This window comes from Carlito syrichta, unplaced genomic scaffold, assembly GCF_000164805.1.
Source record: "Carlito syrichta isolate Samal-C Ts95f unplaced genomic scaffold, Tarsius_syrichta-2.0.1 Scaffold309724, whole genome shotgun sequence".
NCBI lineage: Eukaryota > Metazoa > Chordata > Mammalia > Primates > Tarsiidae > Carlito > Carlito syrichta.
Genome location: NW_007253820.1, coordinates 625409 through 642841, shown reverse-complemented (window position 1 = coordinate 642841; position 17433 = coordinate 625409). Strand labels below are relative to the sequence as shown.

At 39.7% G+C, this 17433-nt stretch overlaps 1 protein-coding gene across 4 annotated transcripts in view; it reads right to left on the bottom strand.

Annotated features, from left to right (window-relative positions):
- Window positions 1–17433, bottom strand: part of ITCH (itchy E3 ubiquitin protein ligase) — a 148752-nt gene that overhangs the window by 82190 nt on the left and 49129 nt on the right. For 2 of the 4 annotated variants that reach the window (XM_008067625.2, XM_008067626.2), the window contains exons 4-7: window positions 12358–12499; window positions 7223–7347; window positions 5881–6018; window positions 1542–1587 (exon numbers count right to left, since the gene is read on the bottom strand). In XM_008067625.2, coding sequence (XP_008065816.1) covers window positions 1542–1587; window positions 5881–6018; window positions 7223–7347; window positions 12358–12499 — 451 coding nt within the window. Of the gene's footprint in view, window positions 1–1541; window positions 1588–5880; window positions 6019–7218; window positions 7348–12357; window positions 12500–17433 lie in introns of all 4 variants that reach the window. The other 2 variants (XM_021717386.1, XM_021717385.1) reach the window with 2 other exon arrangements.

Sequence of the window (17433 nt, the reverse complement as noted above, 5' to 3'; positions counted from 1 at the left end):
AAAAAAAAAAAAAAAAAAAAATGAAGAGCATGAAGTGGGGCTCTCGCAAAGCCTTTGCAAGAAATGTCTACACTGAGACTACAAGTGTTTTCATGAAAGTATTGTAAGAAAGACTTGTAGAAAGTAAACAAGCAACACTGGCGTACACAACTCTTTATTGAGCATATAAAATTCTCTCACATTCCCACTTATTAGTGCAAAAATATGGCTTTATTATGCAAAAGATTAAATGATCAAAGCTCACAGAAACATTAAGTTTTGAATAAAACTTAAGGAACTCTAGAATCTTCCATTAAACAAACACTAAAAAGAGGCAGAAGAGGCATAATAAGTTGTTGTAGTCTACAAAGATATTTACATAATTTTAAAGATCTTTTCTATTGATTTTAATCACAGTGAGAAATAAAAGTAGTTGTTATCCTCTGAGAAAAAAGTCACCACTCCTTAATATTCTACCACTTGTGAAATTAGCGTAGGAAATTAGTCTTTGTCATAGGAGTGACTGTGAAGGTAGACTTCTATTAGGTAAGAAACAACAGGTATAATTATAAACTCTGATTTTCCTAAAGATCCTGATAAGCTGTCTGTAACTTCTCATTACATCACAAAGCAGATAGACTTGTACAACAAACCCCCATGAACCTACCAACACAGCCTTAGCAACCATAAGGATTTTGCTCTACTTTCTTCACCTAGCTTCCCCTAGAGGAACTAACACTATAATATCCCATCTTTCTGGATAATCTTCCTTTATTTTCTGTAACATTTTTTTCTGGTTCTTCTCCCCTTCTGACTACTACTTCCATGGTCCATCCTCTTCTTCCTACCTACCGCTTACCCAATTTGGGAAAAACAAAGAATCCAATGAACTTTTATAACCACTGCACTCTGTAGTTATCTTGTCACTTAGTGCTTTAAGAGTAGAATCGGGGGGGAGGGGGGAGAGTATAATCGTCTCATTTCCAATTTTATCTCCTATTACCAGTTTCCAGGATGACCAATAAACAAAGTTTGTTAAGTCAATTCCCATAAACCAAGGCTTTCAATGCTTTTTAGGACCATACTTGAAGGCAGATAGGTACACTAGAGTTAAACCTGGGCTAGCAGCAAACAGTTGATACAACTCTCTGTCACTTGTAACAAAGGCCCAGAAGATATCACACAGCTGTTGGTAACCTTCACATATAAGTAAAGCTCGTATGACAGCTCTCCTAGAAAAAAAAGCGTATCAGCCTGGCGATGACCCTGGGATTCAGAATTTCCTGCCCTTGGAAATGTGTCAATATATTTACATTCTGCAAGTTGAAGAAAGTATCAACGATTTGGTTATCCCTGGCCTACTCCAGGTAGCTGCAGTCAGATAATCTAAGACTCCTCAATCTTTCACAAATATTTCCCTATTTACCTCGAGTTCTGGATTCTTTTTGACATTCATTTATCCTCCTATCAATCTGAACTTGAAGTTTTCACTAAAATGAATATTTACTAATTCTCCCTTGTATCTTTCTATGTTCTGTGGTAAACGATCAGTAAACTCTTACCTGGTTTCATCCTTGGATCTGGAGCCATCATCATTCTGAGAAGCACCTTTAACATAAAAGTTTAAACAGGTCACCAGCAGAATGATAAAATATTCTAAAAATAGGGAAACTATTTTTAGAAAATAAAATATTCTAAAAATAGGGAAACTATTATGTGTAGGAGCCTGAAAAACAGCTTAAAGAACAGGAAAGGCACAAATGGGTCTCCAAGTGGCCAAAACGAATGCCACAACGTTCATATTTCCTTCCAATTTTACTGATGGGAAACACTGCTAGGATTTAGGCAGGATCTTTTTACTTTTTTTTTGAGTTGGAGTTTCACTCTGTTGCCCAGGCTGGAGTGTAGTAGCACACTCATGGCCAACACAGCTTCGACTTGCTGGGCTCTGGTGATCCTTTCACCTCAGTCATCCAAGTAGCTGGAACTACAGGCGCATGCCACCATGCCTGGCTAATTTTTTGATTTATTGTAGAGACGAGGTCTCATCAAGTTGCCCAGGCTGGTCTTGAACCCCTGGACTCAGGCAATCTTCTCACCTTGGCCTCCCAAAATGCTGGGATTACAGGCTTGAGCTACTGTGCCCAGCCGAGGGTCTTTTTTCTATAAAAGTGCTGGAGGGAGACTGCTAAAGGTAAGCATATTAATACCAGCAAAAAGAGATAGTAGGCAGAGAAGGACAGGGAAAAACTATAAAATGCATAAACAAGGACTAAAGTTCAACTATCTATGACCATTTATTAAAAGAAGAATAGTCCCTGAATAGTCATAATTTGAAACAGTGAAATCATCAAATTACACCAGAGTATAATTAATGGATTAATTCATTCAAAAGCTGCTATATTACGCCATACTTAACAAGGTTGGCAAGTGTCTGATCCAGTCTAGACATATATATTTTTTAAATGCTACAGGTGAATGGATAAGTAAAATGTGATATATCTATGTAATGGAAAACTATTCAGTAATTTAAAAAAACATATTGAAACATGTTGTGTCATGGATAAACCTCAAAAACACTGTGCTAAGTGAAAGAAAACACATATTGTATGATTCCATTTATATAAAATATCCACAAAAGACACATTTTTAGAGACAGAAAATAAATTAGTGGTTGTCTGAGGCCAAAGGTTGGAATAGGATTTCCTGTCAACTGGGCAAGAAAGATTTTATTGAGGGGATAAAATATTCTAAACCTGATTTACAGTGATAGCTGGATCCCTCAGGTTACTAAAAGCCCTTAAATTGTATAACTTGAAATGGGTGAATTTTATGACACATAAAATACAACTCAATAAAGAGGTTTAAAGTGACTAAAAAAAGGTACAATAAAATACATTTGGGCTAAAAGGGTAAATTTCAGTTTTGTAAGAATTCCTTTTCTATGGAATATACGGGGGGGAGAATTCAAAAAAGACAGGTTATTTATAAAAAAAATTGTGTATTTATTCTTACATGTTTAAACTTCAGTCACCTCCAAAGTACTCTCTGTTTGATGCACTCTATCGAGACACTTTTTCCACTGCTCAAAACACTTTCTGAACTTGTCAATTTTGATGCCCTTTGGTGCTTCTGCTGTTTTTGTTTCATTTCTTCCACATTGCCAAAATGTTTCCCTTTGAGGACTTTTTTCATCCAGAGAAACAAAAAGAAAAGTCACTCGGTACAAGACAGGGCAAATAGGGAGGGTGGAGCACAGGGCTCAAGCCATTTTGGGTCAAAAACTGCTGGACACTCAGCACAGAATGGGCAGGTACACTCATAAATCACCATAATAAAATGGGCAAACATGTTGAAAAAAATAATCTCCAAAAAGAAAATTCACTGAAGTTGAATGCAACCTCTCACGACAACACTAGCTGGTACACTGAGGTCAATGGGTTACTAGGAATCTTACCTAGCAGTGAAGCTTGTACTACAAGGAGCCCACCCTACAAAAAATAATTCCGATTTTTTTGGGTCCCACCTCATATCCTCCTAAAATGGCTGATAAATGAAACATAAGTGAAATCAGAAAAATTACACCAAAATATCTAGCATAAGTTTCTAAAATTAGTCAATCAGAAATGCCCACTTCCACAGGAGATAAACAGTGTCACCATAAGAGTGTGTATATAAATATTTTATATATATATAATATATATAATCATATAGTATACAGTTTAGTTTCTATCCTGAAATATGAAGGTGACAAGCTTTATACGTGTTAATTATTACATATTATGCATCAGAAGTAGTTCCAACTTCTGGGGAAAAAACCTAGGAAGCTATAAATACTGATGTTTAAGGTGATTTAACACTTTAAACTGCATTTTGTCTTCCAGATTTCCAATTTTTTAATATAATATATATATATATAAAGGTGAGTATTATAGAGTTCTTGTGAACAACAGTCAATTAAAGTATCAATTCTGAAGCAATATAACCACTTCAGAAATTTCTCTCCATCCTCGCTGGTACCAAAGAACCAATATGAAAGACACACTACAACTATCTTGAAGTTCCTGCTACCAAAAACTGTCATGAGTTAAAGAAGAAGTAGGAAATTTCCAACAAACTATAAAAAGAAGAATAGCAACTGACACCTGCAAAATGTTTCATAATGCAGTTTTTTGGGGTTTGTTTTTGAGTTGGAGTTGGAGTCTCACTTTGTCACTCAGGTTGGAGTGCAGTGGGATGCTCACGGCCGCCACAGCCCTGACCTGCTGGGCTCAAGTGATCCTTCCACATCAGCCTTCCAAGTAGCTGGAACTACAGGCACATGCTACCATTCCTAGCTAGTTTTTTGATTTATTGAAGAGATGAGGTCTCGCCAAGTTGCCCAGGCTGGTCTTGAACCTCTGAACTTAGGCAATTCTCTCACTTCGGCCTCCCAAAGTGCTGAGATTACAGGCTTGAGCCACCACGCCCAGTCTTATAATGTAAAGCAAAAGATCTTTGTCAAACGAATCAAGGAATCCATTAATCTGCTCTTTCTTTGTCTTGAGGTGTCTAAAATCTATGTTTCAAGTGAAAAATACACTTAACATGTTAGTAAGTGATAGAAATATCTGATAGAGAATACACTGGGAAGAAGTATTACCAAATTTGTTAGCTGTGCAGACACTAACTCAGGTGCCACAAGAAACTTCTTTTAATCACACCTCATGTTTATTCCTCTTTAACACCAAGGTAGGTAGACACAAATTTTAAGATACACGAGCACACATCTAATGAATTGGTTTGTCAAAATATATCTCTGTAAGTGTAGCCTACAAAAATAGAAGAGGAACGGCACACAGATTTCAGCTTGTATTGGCTGTCTGGAACTATACTAATTAGGATTTGGAGTCACATTTAAATTCAACCACATGCTGCTGCAGACAATGAACTATGCCTGCCATTGGCATCAGAAGGTATGAGGCACATAACATGCCATAGCAACCGCCATTATTAGCATACAAAATAAAAGTTTTATAAGTCAATTCAAGGTTGGGTGCAGTGGCTCAGGCCTGTAATCCCAGCATTTTGGGAGGTGGGAAGGTAAGACGATTGCTGGGTAATACAGCAAGATTCATTTCTACAATAAATAAAAAATTAGCCAGGCATGATGTCGTGAGCCTACAGGCTACTTGGAAGGCTGATGTGGAAGGATCACTTCCAGCTACTTGGTAGGCTGAGGTGGAGGGACCACCTGAGCCAAGCAGGTCAAGGATGCAGTGGCTGTGAACGTGCCACTGCACTACAGCCTGAGAATCCAGAGTGAGAATCCAGCTACATCAATCAATCGATCAATTCAATTCATGGGGCCAACTGTGATTCAACTACTATCTGGCTAGTTTTTCAACCTATATAAAAATACAAATTGTTTAAATTCATGTAAACAATGCACTAAAAAGAAAATGTTTAGGCTGGGCTCGGTGGCTCAACCTGCAATCCCAGCACTTTGGGAGGCTGAAGTGAGAGAATTGCCTGAGCCAGGGTTCGAGACCAGCCCAGGCAACTTGGTGAGACCTCATCTCTACAATAAAAAAAATTTTTTCTAATTAGCTGGGCATGGTAGCACACACCTATAATTCTGGCTACCTGGAAGGCTGAGGCGGAAGAATCATCAGAGCCCAGCAGTTCGACGCTGGGGGAGCCATGAGTGTGACACTGCACTCCAGCCTGGGTGACAGAGTAAGACTCCAACTCAAAAAAAAAGAAAAGAGAAGAAAATGTTTAAAGTGACCACTGTCTGTTTTTTTAAAAGCAAAAATCATTTCTTTAATCTGAGAATCAAAATAATTACACACAATATGGTACACAGGCTGTTTTATGTAAGATGAACCATTAAAGATGTGACAAAAAGTAATCACTTACTTTCTGAACATGTAGTTTCACCATTAGTAATAACTTCAGACTCTAACTGCAACCCATCAAGACAAATCGACAGGTCTCCTATTGTCTCTGTTGGCTCTTTGTCACCCACAAGCTGCAAAGTCACAACTACTTCTTCAACTAGAAGAGAATAAAATTACAAGAAAAAATTATCATCTTTTATCCTTTTAAGCTATCTTAACTGTTAAAAATCTAATGTTTGAAAAAATATATATATATATATTTTAAGTTGTTTTACTATACTTCATCTAAGGTTTTAAGACTTTGACACTAAAACACTGTATTTTAAAAAGAGAACAAAATTTCCCAATGTTTAATATCTATAATGTAAAATGTTAAATATTTCAATCACTTCATTTATTATATTCACTAAATCCTTTTAAGACCACAGTATAAAATGGGCCTACATGACAACAAGCATTATTTAGCAATATACACCTGAATTATATTGAAGGAAAACATAATTTAAAAATGGATTATACTATATAAACCCTAAATACGAAATGAGCCCTATGCCAGGTGCAGTGGCTCAAGTCTATAATCCCAGAACTTTGGGAGGCTGAGGCCAGAGGATTGCCTCAGCCCAGGGGTTCGCAACCAGCCTGGGCAACATGGTAAGACCTCTTCTCTACAATAAATTTTTTTTTTCAATTAGCTGTGCATTGTGGCATGTGCCTGTAGTTCCAGGTACTTGAAAGGCAGAGGTGGAAGGATCTCTTGGGTCCAGCAGGTTCAGGCTGTGGTGGCCATGAGCGTGCCACTGCACTCCAGCCTGGGCAACAAAGTGAGACCCCAACTCAAAAAAAAAACCACAAAAAACAATTAGCCAGGTGTGGCAATGTGTAGCTGTACTCCCCACTACTCAGGAGACTGAAACAGGAGGATCACTTGAGACTGGGAGTTGGAAGCTCCAGTGAGCTGTGGTAGTGCCGCTGCACTCCAACTTGGGCAGAGTAATGTCCTGACTCAATAACAAAACCAAACCAAAAAAAGTAACCGAAAAGAAAATCCATCCAAATATTCGTTGTATTTGACACTCTGAAGTGGGATTCACATTTTTTTATTTCACTTCTACTTTATTTTTTCATAATTAACTATGTATTACTTTAATAACATCTATTTACTAAGTAAATACGTATTTACTCAAAACATTGGGCCCAAGATGAATGGCCAAATCAGGCCTACTCAGAATGCTGTAAACGGGTCAAGATTATTCTATAACCAACTACAACTTAAAGGCATGTGTGAAAATGCATGTTTGGGATATTAATTTCTTCCAGAAAAACCAACTCCTAAGTGCAATTTCTATTACTCTGATACATACGTTTCATATTGTTTGTCTTTAATGTTTCATAAATATCTATTCCAGCAGTTCCCAACAAAACATCAGATTTCAGTGTCTGGTGACTCCATACACGAAAATTTAATTTACTCATAGGGGTGACGATACTAAAAGTAAAAAAAGAAGAAAAATATTATTCTCATTAAATATTACAATGGGAACCTAAATTATTATTAAGTTTTAAGTCTAAAGCCTTCTCACTGCACCCTTCAGTTTACTGTACAACAAATATGGCCTATATTCTGTAATCTTATGAAAACTATATCTCAACACTGCATGCACACATGTTCATTTCCACTTGTGGTTGAACTGTAGGGACAACTTTATACACATATTGTTAACAAAAGCAAAACTATTTATTATGCAATATAGTGTTAGAAAACAAGTTTTACTTCAAGAACACAAAGGAGTGAATAATTTACAAACTGAATCCTTATTTTGCTGGGCATGGTGGCTCATACCTCAGCCTCTCAAATAGCTGGGACTACAGGTGCTCACCACCACACCTAGCTAATTTCTTATTTTTTGTAGAGACAAGGTCTCATCATGTTGCCCAGGCTGGTCTTAAACTCCTGGGCTCAAGTGATCCTCCCACCTTGGTCTCCCAAAGAGCTGGGATTATGGGTATGAGGCCACCACACCCAGTCCTTTAAAAAAAAAAAGAAATGAGATGATCTCTTGATATTTAGCCCAGGCTAGTCTCAGACTCCTGGGCTCAAGCAATCTTCCCACCTCAGCCTCCTGAGTAGATAGGATTACAGGCATGTACCACTATGCCCTGCCTCACTTGTGTTTTTAAAATTTTCACTCATATACTGTTTGATTTAGGCTCAATCTATGATGGGCCTTAACTAAAAATAGGGTGCATGTTCAGGATGGTATGGTCATAAATTGGGCCACTAATTAGAAACAGAAAGCCTACAGATAAGGATCATCTGAATAATAATTCTATAATTGAGTTTCATGATGCTCTTTAATAAATTCTTAAGTTTCACTCACTTGCTCAAAAATTGTCATATACTACATTAAGATGCTAACAGAACTTCAAAAATCCATGTGAAAGATACAGGCATATTCAGCTGGACATGGGTGACTCATGACTAATCCTGGCCTACCTTGGGAGGCCGAGGTAGGAAGGCCTGGGCAACATAGCCATTACAAAAACTTTTTTAAAAATTGCCGGGCTCGGTGGCTCAGCCTGTAATCCCAGCACTTTGGGAGGCTGAGGTGAGTGGATTGCCTGAACCTGTGGGTTCGAGACCCACCTGGGCAACTTGGTGAGACCTCATCTCTACAATAAAATAAAAAATTAGCCAGGCATGGTAGTGCACACCTGTAGTTCCAGCTAACTGAAAGGATGAGGTGAAAGGATCGCAGGAGCCCAGCAGGTTGAGGCTGCAGTGGACAGGAGTGTGCCACTGCACTCCAGTCTGGGTGACAGAATGAGACTCGAACTGAAAAAAAAAAAAAAAAAATTACTCCAGCGTGGTGGTGCATGCCTGTAGTACCGACTACTGAGGAGGCTGAGGCAAAAGGATCACCTGATCTCAGGAGGTCAAGGGTGTGGTGAGCTGTGATCATGCCAATGAACTCCAGTCTGAGTGACAGAGTAAGACTTCAACTCAAATGAAAAAAAAAAGATGTAGGCATACCAATCTGGTTTATCATTTATTAGGAATAAATACAATCCACATAAGCATACATATGTGAAGAAAAGACCTTATAATTTCATCTTATCACTTAGAAATAAAGCTTTTTTTTTTAAAGTTGATAGTTCATTTCTCTAAAGGAAAAAAATTCAAAATTCCAGAAAAGCAATTTGTGTGTATGTGATATGGTAGCAAGTAGTTATATTTGATCTACATCTTTTTTCTTAACTTTAGCATTATGATCTACATTGTTAATATACCTTAGGTCTCCAAATCAAATATGCTTATATTATTTTAAAATCCATTTGTTGATAAATCATCCTTTCTTCTTTTTTTTTTAGTTAGAGTCTCATTCTATTCCCTAGGCTGGAGTGCATTGTCCTGATCATGGCTCACTACAGTCCCAATGTTCTGGGCTCAGGTAATCCTTCTGCCTCAGCCTCACAAGTAGCTGGGGCTTTAAGCACGCACCACCATGTCCAGTCCACTTATTAAAGAAATTTTTGCAGAGAAAAGGTCTCACTTTGTCGCCCAGGTTGGTCTCGAAGTGTTGACCTCAAGTGATCCTCTCACCTTGGCTTTCCAGAGTGCTGGGATTACAGGCATGAGCCACCATACCCGTCATCTATAATTTATTTTAATAGTTCCCTATTAATTTATTAGTTAGTTTGTAATGTTATACTCTTAGTGTTGTAGTGTACATTCACATGCATATATCTTTATATGTTGGTGTTATTCTCTATAATTTGGATTCACAGAAGTAGGATATAGCTCAATTTTAACACTTATTGACAAAGCCTCAAATGTTAGTATTATAAACTAAGATATTGGACACTCACTGAAGGCTATTTTAAAAATTAAAATAGAAGATGCTAGGTACTGCCTAGACCCAGGGGTTCAGGGCAACCTGGTGACAACTTGTCTCTACAATAAGTCAAAAAACCAGCTGGGCATGGTAGCACACACCTGTAGTTCCAGTTACTTGGAAGGCTGAGGCAAAAGGCTCGTCTGAGCCCAGCAGGTCAAAGCTGCGGTAGCCGTGAACATGACACTGCACTCCAGCCTGGGCGACAGAGTGAGACTCCAACTCAAAAAAATAAAAAATAAATTATAGGTTGGATACAGTGACTCATATCTGTAATCCCAACACTTCGGGATGCTGAAGTGGGAGCATCACTTGAGGCCAAAAGTTCAAGAACACTCTGGGGAGCATAGCAAGCCTCTATCTTTACAAAAAAAAAAATAAAAATATTATCGGGGCGTAGTGGTGCACGCCTGTAGTCTTTGTTACAGTTATCTAAGTGATGTCAGGCTTATATGTACTCAGGTAGAAAGGTAACAATTGCACAACTGTTAAGAACAAAAACAAAGCTGTAAAATAAAATGTATAGTAGTCCCAGCTACTGGGGAGGCTGAGGAGGAAAGATTGTTTGAATCCGGAGTTCAAGACCAGATCGGACAATACAGTGAGACTCTGTCACATTAAACAAACAAACAAAAAAGGCTAAGGAAACAAAAGAATAATATAACTTTTTTTTTTTTTGAGTTGGAGTCTCACTCTGTTGCCCAGACTGGAGTGCAGTGGTCGCTCCCGGCCACCGCAGCCTTGACCTGCTGGGCTCCGGTGATCCTTCCACCTCAGCCTTCCAAGTAGCCAGAATTACAGGCATGTGCTACCACGCCCAGCTGATTTTTTAATTTATTGTAGAGATGAGGTCTTGCTGCCCAGGCAGGTCTCGAACCCGCGGGCTCAGGCAATCCACTCACCTCAGCCTCCCAAAGATGGGGGATTACAGGCTGAGCCACCGAGCCTGGCTAATATAACATTTTTAACATACAAAAAACCATGGCGGGGCGTGGTGGCTCACGCCTATAATGCCAGCACTTTGGAGGTCGAGAGGTGAGAGGACTGTCTGAGCCCATGGGTTCGAGACCAGGCTGGGCAACATGACGAGACCTCTCATCTCATTGAAAAAAAAGAAAAAAACTTCATGTTGGTTTGTGTGGGCACTCCAATTTCATTTTTTAAATTTGTTACTATGATTTATTATAGAGGTGAGGTCTTGCTATGTTGCCTAAGGGTCTCAAACTCCTGGGCTCAAGCAATATTCTCTCCTCAGCCTCCCAAAGTGTCGAGATTACAGGCAAGAGCCACAAAGCCCAGCCCAGTACTCTCAAAACTAAAATGCTATTTTAAGCTGGGTGCAGTGGCTCACGCCTGCAATCCTAGCACTTTGAGGGGCTGGAGACAAGAGGACTGCCTGAGGTTCAAGGTTCAAGACCAGTCTGGGCAACATGACGATACTTTGCCTCAACAATGAATCAGAATATTAGCCGGGCATGGTGGTGTGCACCTGTAGTTCCAGGAACTTAGAAGGCTGAGGATTGCCTGAGTCCAGCAGGTTGAGGCTGCAATAGACATAAGCATGCCACTGTACTCCAGTCTGGATGACGGAGTGAGACTCCGACTCAAAAAAAAAAAAAAAAATGTTAAGGCTGAGCAGAGTGGTTCCCAGCACTTCGGGAGGCTAAAGCAGGGGATCACTTAAGCTCAGAAGTTCGTGACCAGCCTAATAAACATAGCAAGAACTTGTCTCTACAAAAAATTAGCCAGGCATGGTGGCATGTACCTGTAGTCCCAGCTGCTCAGGAGGTTGAGGCAGGAGGATCACCTAAGCCCAGGAGTTTGAGGCTATGGTGGGCCATGATTACATCACTACACTCTAGCCTGGGCATCAGAGTGAGACCCCGTCTCAAAAAGAACAGTAATAATAATAACTAAAAATTAAGTAAAAAAACCAGACTAAGCCACTTTTAACCCCCCAATTCTATAAGAGTAAAAAAAAAATTGCTAAAATCTTTGTAGGTCCATGACCATGGGCTCTCCCAACTATTGTTCAGTGGCACTAGTGATAAACAACACCAATTGATCTGGAGAAGGCAAAGAAAGGGACGAGCTGGAAAAACAGAAATATCTAAAGAGAAACAAAAATGAAACTTTAGGAAGGAGTCACAGGAAAAGGAAAATAAAAAGATGAGGGAGAGAAAGGAGAAGGAAAAAACAAAACAACCAACCAACCAACCAACTGCTGGGTATGGTGGCTCACGCCTGTAGTACTAGCTATTCGGGAGGGCAAGGCAGGAGGACTGCTTGAGCCCAGGAGTTTCAAATCAGCCTGGGGAACACAGCAAAACCTCATCTCTATAAAAAAAAAAAAATCCAGAAATATTAACCAGGCATGGTGGCATGAGCTGTGTCTGTAGACCCAGCTACTTGGGAGGCTGAGGTGGGAGCATCGCCTGAGCCCAGAAGATTGAGGCTGCAGTGAACTAAGATTGTAGCAGTGCCTGGGCGACACAGACCCTGACTCAAAAAGAAAAACAAATCAAGTGAGAAACATTTTTCAAAGCTGTATTTCCACTTACCTACTAAACAAAATATAGTATAGAAAATATTTTCAAACTTACACTGTAAGGGGTTGCTTCCACTTGGGACTGTTCGTATTGTTGCATTTTTCTGTCTTCTTTGACTGTCCATCTACTGTGACTTCTACATAAGGACTTGGTCCAAACCAATTCTTTTTGTTTTCTTTAAGTTTTGCTGAGATGACTACATAAAAGAAAAGGGAAACATTTCAATATTTGAAATGTTAATTCACTCCTCAAATCAATTTAATTTCATAAAGATTAGGCAGATTTATTATTTTTACTCAGAGAGGCAGTTTTTTTTTTTAAAAGCAGGATTTATTGAGAAGACAAAAAAGCTGCCACAGTGGGAGGAGACCCAAAGGGGTTGCCCCAGCTTTTTATTTAGTAAATAAAAAGTAAATATTTACTAAGTTTTTCACTTATAACCTTTGTATTTCCTCCCATTCTCCCCAACCATCCACTGAAACTCCCATCAGTAGTCTCCCAAGCTCCATATCAAAAGTCCCAGATCTCAGATCTATTAAAAAAGAACCTATCTATAGCAAAGGCTATAATACTTGCTCACATCTTCCTCTACATCAGATAGCTCACACTGAAAAAAGGGTTGCAAATGTAATGATCGTTGAAAAACCATTCACAAGATTTCAGTTTTAGAGTGCAGAAGAGTATTTATATTGAAGAAAAATACTACACATATACAGAGGGGTGTGATACCTTCACTTATGTCATAGATCTTAATGTACACAGGAGAATTTATACTGGCAGCAAACCCTCCAACAGTTTATCAAACTGTATTCAACTTCAGTAAATTAGTACTGGAGAAAAACTCTACAAATGCAATAAGGAAAACTACTTGTCCAAAAAATATACCTTAGAAAACATCAAAGAGTTCACACTAAAAGGTAATTTACAGATGCATTAATGTGAATAAATAATCAAAAATCAAGTTTAAATAAACATCGGATGTTTCAGGGTAGGACGCAGTAGGATACTAATGCTTTAAGATATTACTTATCCTATAATCCCAGCACTTTGGAAGGCTGAAGCAAGATGATTACCAAAGCTCAGGGCTTCGAGACTAGCCTGGGCAACTTGGTGAGACCTTGTCTCTACAATAAATCAAAAAATAAGTCGGGCATTCCTGTAGTTCCAGCTACTTGGAAGGCTGAGGCAGAAGGATCACCTGAGCCCTGCAAGCCAAGGCTGTGGTGGCTGTAAGCATGTCACTGCACTCCAGCCTGGGTGACAGAGTGAGACTCCAACTCAAAAAAAAAAAAAAGACACTACTCTAAATTAGAGTACTGATTATAGAGAATATTCCAAAGTTTAAATTGTTAGTTATTTTATTTGTATTGAATTTTGGCAAGTTATAATTCTATTCAAATTATACTTTGTTTATCCAGCCTGGATAGCATAGCAAGACCTTGTATTTACAAAAAATAAAAAATTAAAAAAAAAAAAATCAAAAAATTAGCCATGAATGGCAGTGTGTGCCTGTGGTCCCAGCTACTTGGGAGGATGAAGCAGAAAGCTCACCTGAGGCCAGGAGGTAAAGGCTGTGATGAGCCATGATTGTACATTACACTCCAGCCTGGGCAACAAAGTGAGACCCTGACTCAAATATACATATATACATACTGTGTTGGCATTGAAAAAATTTTAGACTTTTTGGAGAGCACACATTAACATAATATGAATCTCAAATCACCTTATGCTATATCTTTTTTTCCAAGTTGGAGTCTCACTCTGTCCGCTTTTCTAGTGTTATTATAAAAGCACATGGTCAATTGCTGCTTTATCAGAGCTAGACAAATTCTTCTATATTACACAGCCATCATTCATACTTTTCCATGGAAGATTAAGTACACTGAAATGTAAGATGTGTTAAGGAAATCTAAGTGGAAAGACTTTACATGGTTGATGTATAAGTCTTGTAGGTGATGTGTGATAATATTCTTCTGCGTTATAGTTAGAGAAAAAACATTTTGAATTTTACAAGTAAATTGTTTACTAATTGCTCATTAAGATAATACAGTAGATTTAAAAAAATTTTTTTTAAAGTATACATTTGGCCAGGCACAGTGGCATGTGCCTATAATCAGTTACTGAGGACACAGAGGTGGAGGATCACTTGAGCCCAGGAGTTTGAGACCAGCGTGTGCAACACAGTGAGACAGTCTTAAAAAGCAAAAAGTATGGCTGGGCATGGTGGTTCAAGCCTCTAATCCCAGCACTTTGAGAGGTGAAAGTGAGAGGATTGCCTGAGTCCACAGGTTCGGGACCAGCCTGAGCAAAACAGCCAAGACCTCATCTCTACAACAAATTTTTTAAAAAGCAGCCAAGTGTGGTAGCACATGCCTGTGGTTCCAGGTACTTGGAAGACTGAGGTGGAAGGATCACTTGAGCCCGGCAAGTATAAGCTGTGGTGGCCTCTTACAATAAAAACAACTATTGGTTCATGCCTGTCATCTTAGCACTTTGGGAGGTGGAGAAAGGAGCCCAGAAGTTCAAGACCAGCCTGGGCAACATAGTAAGACCTTGCCTCTATCTAAAAAAACAAAAATACAGGCCGAGCATGGTGGCTCACACCTATAATTCCAGAATTTTGAGAGGCTGAGAAAGGAGGATTGCTTGAGCCTAGGAGTTTAAGACCAGTCTATGTAACACAGTAAGACCTTGTCTCTACAAGAAAAATTTTTTTAATTAACTTGAGTCAAAAAAAAAAAAAAAAAGAAAAAAGAAAAGCACACTGACACACTGAGATGCCACTGCACATCCTCTAGGATGGCTATAATAAAAAAGTTAGGCCGGGCTCAGTGGCTCAGCCTGTAATCCCGTGCCTTTGGGAGGCTGAGGTGAGTGGATTGCCTGAGCCTGCGGGTTCGAGACCCGCCTGGGCAGCGAGACCTCATCTCTATAATAAATCAAAAAATCAGCCGGGCGTGGTAGCGCGCGCCTGTAATTCTGGCTACTTGGAAGGCTGAGGCGAAAGAATCACCGGAGCCCAGCAGGTCGAGGCTGCGGTGGCCGGGAGCGGCCACTGCACTCCAGTCTGGGTGACAGAGTGAGACTCCAACTCAAAAAAAAAAAAAAAACAAAATAGGTTAGATAACAAGCACTGGCATAGATGTAGAAAAACTGGAATCCTCACATACTGCTGATAGGAATGCAAAATGGTATGGCTGCTTTGAAAAATAATTTGGAATTCCTCAAAACGCTAAATGTGTAGTTCATATGACCTAGCAATTTCACTCCTACACCGAAGAAAACTGAAAACATGTCCTCACACAAATATGCACACAATGTTCATAGCATTATTCATAAAAACCAAAAAGTGGAAACAACCCAAACATCCATCAACTGATGAATGGATAAATAAAATGTGGTATATTCATACAATGAAATATTATTTGGTAATAAAGAGGAATGAAGGGCTAGGTGTGGTGGCTCAAGCCTGTAATCTCAGCACTTTGGGAGGCCGAGGCAAGAGGATTGCCTAAGCCCAGGGATTCGAGACCAGCCTGGGCAACTTGGCGAGACCCCATCTCCACAATACATCAAAAAATTAGCCATGCGTGGTGGCGGATGCCTGTAGTTCCAGCTACTTGGAAGGCTGAAGCTGAAGGATCACCTGAGCAGGCCGAAGCAGTGGTGGCTGTGAGTATGCCACTGCACTTCAGTCTGGGCAACAGAGTGACACTTCAACTCAAAAAAAAAGAAAAAGAAAAAAAATGAAAGAAGTACTAATACTTGTTACTAAACGGATGAGACTTGAAAACATTATGCCAAGTGAAAGAAGACACAAAAGGTCATGCATTGTACGATTCAATTTATATGACAGATTCAAAACAGGCTAACCTAAAGACAGAAAGTAGATTGGTGGTTGCCTAGGCTTGTGGGTGGGTGGGAGAAATGGAGAGTGATTGTTAATGAGGACAGGACAGGGTTTCTTCCAGGAGTGACTAAAATGATCTAACACTGATTGTGGTGATGGTTGCACTACTCTGTTAATATGTGGCTAAGGCTCAGATACCAATATTCCAAAATATGAGGCTTGAGCATGTTGAACTAAAGAAGCATTCTTTCAAGGTCTCTCTAACCACCCCTCCATATCTCTCAAAGCACAAAATGAAGCTGTTAATCCTTAAGTTCTCTTATCTGCCTAAATTCTTTTCCTACCAAAAAGAACAATTATCGTTGGTCTCTTCCTTGAGTTTTCACTAACTGAACTTATACCACCACAGGAATAAAGACTGAAGTTCCAGCCTGGGCGATAGAGAAAGACTCTGGCATGCATGCATGCATGCATGAATGAATGAAGAAAGAAAGAAAGACTAAAACCAGTCAACACACCTCAAAAGACTTGTGTCATTAAACCACTGTCTGCTCTGTGGGCCCAACAGGCTTTGTCCCCAGTCACTGCATGTTCTTCAATCCACTGAATTCCCCTAAAAATCATTACTAGGTCAGGCAGTGGCTCACGCCTATAATCCCAGCATTTTGGGAGGCCAAGGTGAGGGGACCGCCTGAGCCCACAGGTTGGAGACCAACCTGGGCAACTTGGTGAGACCTCATTTCTACAATAAACCAAAAAACTAGCCAGGCATGGCGGTGTGTGCCTGTAGTTCCAGCTACTTGGAAGGCTGGGGTGGAAAAGATCACCTGAACCCAGCAGGTCAAGGCTATGGTGACTGTGAGCATGCCACTGCACTCCAGCCTGGGGAACAGTGAGATTCCAACTCAAAAAAATAAAAAATAATTCACTATCCCTTAAAAATCATTCATGCCGGGCATGGTAGCTCATGCCTGTAATCCAAGCACTTTGGGAGGTAGAGGCAAGAGGATTGACTAAGTCCAGGGACCAGCCTGGGCAACAAGGTGAGAGATCTTGTCTCTACAATAAATTAAAAAAAAAAAAAATTGGTGACTCAGCCTGTAATCCCAGCACTTTGGGAGGCCGAGGCGAGTAATCGCCTTAGCCTGCGGGTTTGAAACCCACTTGGGCAACTTGGCGAGACCACGTCTCTACAGTAAATCAAAAATTAGACAGGCATGGTAGCACAAGCCTGTAGCTCCAGCTACTTGGAAGGCTGAGGCGGAAGGATCACCGGAGCC